At 54.1% G+C, this 7,753-nt stretch overlaps 1 protein-coding gene across 1 annotated transcript; it reads right to left on the bottom strand.

Annotated features, from left to right (window-relative positions):
- Positions 1-3,305: 3,305 nt before the first annotated feature.
- On the bottom strand, positions 3,306-6,336 carry C1QA (complement C1q A chain). The gene is made up of 3 exons (XM_036914631.2): positions 6,184-6,336; positions 5,134-5,303; positions 3,306-4,083 (listed from the first exon to the last, which is right to left on the bottom strand). The coding sequence occupies exons 2-3, from the start codon at positions 5,294-5,296 to the stop codon at positions 3,509-3,511; spliced, it is 738 nt and encodes a 245-aa protein (XP_036770526.1). The 5' UTR covers positions 5,297-5,303; positions 6,184-6,336; the 3' UTR covers positions 3,306-3,508.
- Positions 6,337-7,753: the final 1,417 nt, after the last annotated feature.

Below are 7,753 nucleotides of genomic sequence, written 5' to 3'. Positions count from 1 at the left end.
CCGCAATCCCACATCCCCTTTCCCATCATTTTTCCTGACTCAATACTTTCTTTTGGTGCTGAGCCCAGCTGACCACAGCGACACCCCTGTGTGTCCAGTTCCCAGTCATGAGTGTCTGAAATGAGGAAATGCCCACTACCCCGGGTCTGGTGCAGGGTGTGTGTGTGTGTGTGTGTGCGTGTGCGCGCGCACTCAGTCCTGGGCAGACTTCCCCTGCTGTCAAGGTCAGCGCATCCCTGTTTGTTGGCATTTACCGCGCCTGATACTCAGCTGCTTCCCAGCATCCCTAGGAGGAAGTTACAATTCCCCTATACAGATGAGGAAACTGAGGCTCAGGGAGGTAAAAGTCCCTGCCCAAAGTCACAGGGTAAGTGGTTTTGTGGGGTCTAAAGCTTTGCTCTGACCCCTCTACTTAGCTGTCCCCACAAACAAGCCTCACGTGCACCTGTCAAGTATTCTAGAAACTTCCATATGCCCCCTCCCATTCTAGGGGACGTACACCCAGGGTGGGCAAGTGTTGACGGCAGGCAGCCTGCCGTGGTAGACAGACTCTTCTGGCTGCAGAGTTAGCAGCGGCCTCAGGATCTTGCAGCCCCGCCACTCCCTTGCCCTGAGGTCTTTGGCAAAGCACCGGCCCCTCTAGGCCTCCGTGTTCACCGTCCTGGACGGTGGGGGAGGCCAGGATTGGCATGTCGTGCCTCTTCTCTTGCTGGGGCCGCCTTCCCGGTCAGCGCTGCCCCATCACCTCCACCCAGGCTCCTCTGCTTCTGGCCTTGAAGCCTGTGATGGCTGGTGAGGGGTTGCCAGTCGTGACCAGGCTGGCAGAGCTGAGATGACCCCCTCCTCTCTTCCTCTTCTCATATGAGAGGAAGAGGGTATTGGGTTGCTGAGGGCTCCAATCTGACCCCACTCTTGCCACCTGTGTCACTTGGGGTGACCTCCCCGAGCATTGGTTCCTCATGTGTAAGTGGGGCTCCCAATGGCGCCTGTGCAGAGCAGTCGTGGGGACTCAGGGCCTGATGCGGATGCGGTGCTTAGCCCCTGCCCGGCCAAGAGACCCTCAGGGCCTCAGGCTCCCCTTTCATCCTGTGCCACAGGACGGCAGCGTGGGACAAGAGCGAGGGTGTGAATGCACTTGGCCCTGGAAGTCCCCATCAGGCACAGGTCTGAGAAGAACAGATTGCTGGGCACAGCGTTAGTGAGGGGGCCCTGCCGGTGGCACCCGGGTCTCCCTCTTCTATTTCCACCTTGACTGCACTGGGTCTGGCTTGTCCAGCAGGTGGCAGCCTCGGCCCACGCTCAGCCCTCCCCTTCCCACTAGATAGGCCCAGGCTGGCTCTGTCTGGTCCCCTCCTTCCGGAGGGACCAGTGGTTTGCCTGGGCAGAGGGACGGGTGCAGGTGGATTTCAGGGTAAGGAGCAGCCGGGCACTCCCCGTAGCCGCAATTTCATAGCCTGGCCCTTCCCATCACTTGTGGGGCCTCTTTGAGCTCCACTGCAGTGAAAGAGAGGAGCCCTCCATTCAGCCTGCCACTTTCTGGCAGTGTGACTTTGGGTAGATGTCTTCTTTGAGCCTCATTAAGAGGATCGTTTTAATTGAATACATCAGCAGCTAGGAAATGTCCAGCTCAAAGCAGGCGCTGGAGGATCTGTATCTTCTCCCCATCTGTGCAGGGTGTGTGTGGATGGGCAGGGGAGAGCTGGGCCAGAGCAGAGGCCCTAAGGAGGCCCTGGAGCGCTGAGGAGACCAGCATTCTGGGGCGGAGGGGGGGCTCCCCTCTTCTTCCTGACCCCCGAAGGCTGTTGGCGGGGCAGCCCCAGGGAAGGGTCTAGAATGTATGTTGGAGGCAGGGGTGGGGGCTGTGTGTATGTGGGGACTCCATGGGTGCTTGTGTGTCATTCAGTAGATAGGACATAGTCCCTGTGCCTCAGAGGATGGCCCTGGGAGAGTGGGAGCATGCGTGGGGTCAGCGTGGAAGAGAACACGGACATTTCCAAGGCATGCTCACTTGAGAGGCAAGGAAGACGTGTACACCTGCGTGCCAAGGGTGTGTCTGGGATGTGTGTCTTAAGGTGTGTGTGAGTCTATTTCTGGCTGTTTATGGGGGCCACTTGGGTGTCTGATTTGAGGGGTGCATGGCTATGACTGCTCGTGTATCCCTGAGTGTGTCTGTGGATTTGAAGGTATAACTAGTGCATATGTCTGGGGGTATGCATGGTGTGTCTAAGGGAGTGGCTGTGTGCTGAAGGGGGGTACACCATGCCCATGTTTCAGTGCGGAGTGGACAAGTGTTGGTCCAGGAATGTGGGTCCACATGAATCCTGAAGTAGGCGTGCGTGAGTGCACTTATGCGCATGCGCAGCAGAAAGGAAAATCGGCTTCTTTTGAGAAAACGCCCAGGGCATTGAACATTCAGGACTGAACTCCTGGTCTCCTTATTTTTCTCACATACAAAGGACCCAGTGGGGCTTCTTGCTTCTGAGAAGCCCCTGGATGGCTGAGTGGGACCCTGGGAAATGCTATGAGCAATCCAAACCCTCCCTGTCCCTGGCCCAGGAGGGCTGCCCAGCCGGCAGCAGCCCCAGCCTCCACGCCAGCATGGGGGGAAGCCCAGGGCTGGACTCAGGAACCCTGGCTTTGAGGAGGACTGCTGAGGCCCTTGGGCCAATGGCTCCCCACCTCTGAGTCCTGCCCTTGCTTTTGTGGCTCAGGGTTGGAAAGCACAGACGTCTTCAGTCAGGTGTCTGGCTGTGGAGGCTGTTGTGGGTGGGGGTTAAACACACAGGCTTGAGCACCGGGAAGGCCTGGGTTCAAATCCTAGTTCCTATCTTTAAACACAGACCGGACCGTGGTCTTTATGTTCACCCTGGCTATCTCCCACCCAGCCTCATTTTCATTATTTGCAAAACAGAATCATATTACCCACCTCATCACTTGACTGTAAAGATTTAACAAAATATTATGATAGCAGAAGTTACATAGCCCTTACTATGAATCAGGCACTGCTTTGTAATTGTCATGTATTAAGTCATTTAATCCTCCCAACAACCCTTTGAGGTAGGTGCCATTACTATTCTCCTTTTACAGATAAAGAAACTGAGATTCACTGAGATTTCAGTCATGCATGATTGGACAAGTAAGTGATGGCCTCAGGATTTGAACCCAGGCCGAGGAGGTTCTCAGAACCTGCTAAATACATATTGTAAAACACTAAATGCAGGCATGCCTTGTAAGCACTCAATAATTGTCATTCTTATGCTCCCTTCCTAAGCCCTGGGTAGCAACTGCACCTCAAGCATAGAAGATGTGGACTCATGGCATTTATTCCAGGAAGAGTTCTAGGAAATTGATCTTGGAGCATGCAGTGGGCAGCAGCCCCCTCCCTTCAGGCAGCTAAAGCCACAGCACCCCCACACAGAGCACAGCATAGAAACCAGAGAGGTGGAGTGAGTAGGCCACGGTCACACAGCAGGAAGCAGGTGAGGCCAGGGTGGGGTCTTTCCCTGGCTCAGATGGATGGGAAGATGAGGAAGCCGCTGAAGACACTGTCTGCCTCGGGACCCTGGTACATGCGGCCCTTATTGGGGTCTTTTTCAATCCAGACCTGGTCTCCATGCTGTAGATGGAGCACTGTGCCCCCGGACACCACCTGGAAGATGCCTTTGCTGTTGGCGTCACAGAAGCCCAAGGAGCGCCGGACCTGGCCCCTCCCAGAGGACACGATGGACAGGCAGATGTCCCACTTGGACACCACCTGGAAGGTGAAGTAGTAGTAGCCAGGCACAGTGCAGATGAACCGGCCCGAGTGGTTCTGGTACGGGCCTTCCTGGTTGGTGATGACCGTGTCAAAGATGACCACATTGCCGCCTATGGGCGGGTTCCGCCTCACAGCCGAGAAGGCTGGCCGCGGCTGGTCCTTGATGTTTCCTGGGTTGCCCTTGGTGCCTTTCAGTCCTGGGAGTCCAGGCTCTCCCAGGGGGCCACTGGGCCCTGGGTAGCCCATGTTGCCAGGGTTGCCAGGGGGCCCGGGATCCCCCTCGTCTCCCTTAAGGCCTTGGATGCCTGTCCGGACGCCAGGGGCCCCTGTGGGGAGAAAGTACTGATCAGAAGTGAGAGTATAGTCTCTGCCCATCCTCAGGGAGATGGCTGGGACCCAACTGCTGTGTGATAGAGGACAGGGGAGTGCATGGACCTTCAGGACATTGATTCTCAATGGCTGTGTGACCTAGGGCAAGTGTCCCAACTTTTCTGAGCCTCAGCTTCTTCATCTATAAAATAGACAGAAGTGTGAACAGGCATTTGGAAAAGCATCAGGTTCTTGCAAAAACAGAATATTGGCTCCTCAGCTGTGCTCCTGCCCATGGCCATGCACTCCACATGCCACCAGGCCACCAATCCTGAGTTCTTCAGTTTGGGGTGACTACACGTACAATGCCCAGATTGCAAATTATTGCGAGTGTCTGTGTGGATCCTTCCAGTCTGTTATGGATTGGGGGGCTCAGAGGGATTACACAAGTCTTCCCTTTTCCACTCTGATCATATCCTCTTCCCTTTTCCTTCACTACCAGCCTTTTTTCTAGAATGAATGTCTGAGGGGTCTGAGATGGGCGAAGAGGGACAGAGCTGAGGGTGCTGGAAGGAAGCAAAAAAGGCTAGTTGTCATTAATTGGTCCCTCTCTATATGCCAGGTAGGGTTGTTTCTCCACTTGAAAGATGAGGAAACTGAGGCTCAGAGAGGTTCAGTAACTTGCTCTAGGTCACACAGCAAGACAAGGGTTCTTCAGTCTAAAGTTTAGGGCCTTAATCATTCTGGTAGCTGAACATTGACCCAGGACTGGGCACTGCCTCACGGCCTCTCACATTCATTGTTTGCAGTCATCTGTCTTCCAGGGGAGGAAGGCAAGGCCACAGAAAGAGGACCCAGACTGGAAGGGGATGCGGAGAAGCCTGTCAGCCTGGGACATGCCCAGGGGGAAGGCTAGGCCCCCGCAGTCCTCGGGACCAAGTACAGATTGGAGGGGCTTCCTGGGGTGGCTCAGGGGGATTCCTGCTTCTTGGTGCCACCCCCAAACCTCCATTCTGGAGGCCAGGCCAGGCCAAGGGATGAGGGGTTGGGGTCCAGAAGGTGCTTACCCGGCTCCCCTTGCTGCCCCTTGAGGCCCTGCCGCCCAGGTCGGCCGGGTACTCCTGCAGCCCCGTCCCTTCCGTCCAGAGCTCGGCACACGTCCTGGGTCACCGTTGAGGCCAGGGATATGGCCAGCACACAGACCACCAGCCAGCCCCCCGGGGCCTCCATGATGCCACTGTGGAGACAGGGGCAAGGCCAGGGCAGGTTGGGCATCACACGTGCACACCCAACTTATACACATAATCATATATACACCCCCCCATGCCCTGATCCAATTCACATAAACACCCTTGAGAACCTTTGATGTCCTCTGTCCAGCTCCAGGGACCCCACGCATACACACAGAACCACAAACTTACACAGATACACATGCAACTGAACACACCCACACAATTAGTTACACAGGCCGACACACAGACACAGCCTTTCCCTGCTACAGCCACACAACACAGGAAGCAAACCCAGAAGTCCGTACAAGCTCCTGGACACCCAAACCAACACCCAAATAAACTCCATGCCTCTCTCACCTCGACACATGTGTTCTTCTACTCCTACAGATGATCAATTCCATTGAACAAATATGTATTGGGTGCCTGTTCCTTATTTAATTAACACCCTGTCACCCAGATGGCAGAGCTGCCTACGCACAGAAATACACACACAAGCACCTGACACTCACATCTGCTCACTCCCCTGCACGCTCGGCTCCTTTGAGCACCCACTCAGGACAGACAGCTGACTGGCACCCACTCTCCCCTCTGTTTGCTGGGCTGGGCTGTGATACCCCCAGCCTTTTCCAAGCTTCTTATAACTTAGGGGGCCAGGAACGTGGTTAGAGCTGATGGGTCTGTGTCACCATCTCCCACCCTCCCCTAAGCCTAAGGTTCCCCCATTATTCATTTTGGGTCCCAGATTGGTACCCCAGCCAACTCTGCCCCAACACAGAACCAGCTAATAGTGCCCTTGTCCCTGCCTTGACTGGCTGCCCAGCCTCCTAGACCAGCTCCCCGGGTTTCCTGAACTCCAACCACCGCCCTTTCAGGCGCTGACCTCACCTGCTACAGGCTGCTGGTCACCTCAGCTGTCAGCTCCTGTCCTTCTCCACCCAGGACCCCTGTGGACACCCAGCAGAGGCAGTGTCCAGCTGTGGCCAAGTTTCACATCCCTTCCCACTTCCCCTTCTCCTTCCCTGGGCCTGCCCCTCCACATTGCCCCAGGGGCCACAGGCCCGCCAGGGACATTTTGAGCAGACCTCAGCAAGACTGGGATGTGGGGACATCCTACCCCAGCCATCGCTGGTGTGGGGGCAGGGACAGCACAGGGGGAGGCTGCAAGGATGGGGGCGGCGGAGGGGCTTGGGGTGGGGCTGTGAGAACCAGAGCGGTGTAGAACATCAGGGCAGAAGGAATCTCTTTGAAAATCAGTAACTTGTAAGCCTTCTTCATGATTATGAAAGAAACATGTATCCACTGTCAAAAAGCTTGGAAAATAGAGAAAAGCTCAAAGAAAGAGGGATAGTGTGGTAGTGACGAGAAGCTCTGTAATCAGCTTTCTAGACCTGCCACTTGCTGGCTGTGCTGGGAAATTACTCAGCCTCCCTGGGCCTCAGTTTTCTTATTCACCAACTGGAAACAACAGATTCTACTTCACTGGATTCTTATAATGTTTTAATGACAGAAACACACATACAAAACACTTGGCATATGGCGAATGCTTAACAATTAGCTTTTATTGACATCTAAAAAACAGTGTCAAAGCCCATGAATTCTACCAGCCAGAGAACTGCCCTTGACATTCCCATGGGTCATCTGATAGCCTTACTCTGTCTTGCTAATGGGGTGCTCACTTTGTTATTGATACCTAGAACCCTAAGAATGCTTTTCCTTCGATTGAGTGACTCCACCTGTCCCAGACTGGAGACCAATGTGTTCAGGCCTGGGCTGACCATGTTTTCTGTTTTTCCTCAGAATTTTGCCAGAGGAGGAGGAGAAGAAGAGGAGTAGAAAACAGAAGGCTGTTGAATGCAGGCAGATGAAGGCTGTCCAAAGCCATGGTTTTCACGTTTGGGGCACTCCTTTTTTATTTGCAATCTTATGTGGCACCTAATTTATACCCTACAGGTACAAATGGGGATACTGTGGAGAAGGATGGGGGGCCCAGAGCAAGTCCTGCCAGCCCCTGTCTTGCTCTCCAGGATTCAGGAGGTGAGGAGAGCTGGACATAACTCACAGCCCATACATAACTCACTGTGTGACTCGGGTAAACCGCATCGTTCTCTGGACCTCAGTTTCATTATGTGTAAAACAGGATGATACAGACTCCTCTCTGGGCCGCTGAGGGGTTATATGAATTTATGAGGAAGTTTATACTGTCAAACATCACGTTAAAATAAGTTATCCTTACGAATAATATCTGTGTGACTGTGGGCAAGCCACCTAACCTCTCTGAGCCCTCATTTTCTCCATCTCTCAAGAAGAGGGAGTGGTGGGAGGCAGAAAGGTTGTCCAAATGGTTGTAACATCCCTTCCAGGATGGGATGTCCCATCATCTTCTTTGATTGCATTATGTCGGTCCTGCTTTCCTGGAAGAAAGAGTTAGAAAGATCACATGTCTGAGCCAGAGCGT

The sequence above is a fragment of the Manis pentadactyla genome, chromosome 4 (assembly GCF_030020395.1).
Source record: "Manis pentadactyla isolate mManPen7 chromosome 4, mManPen7.hap1, whole genome shotgun sequence".
Lineage (NCBI taxonomy): Eukaryota > Metazoa > Chordata > Mammalia > Pholidota > Manidae > Manis > Manis pentadactyla.
Note: the sequence above shows the minus strand (reverse complement) of the source record. Positions and strands in the feature narration are given on the sequence as shown.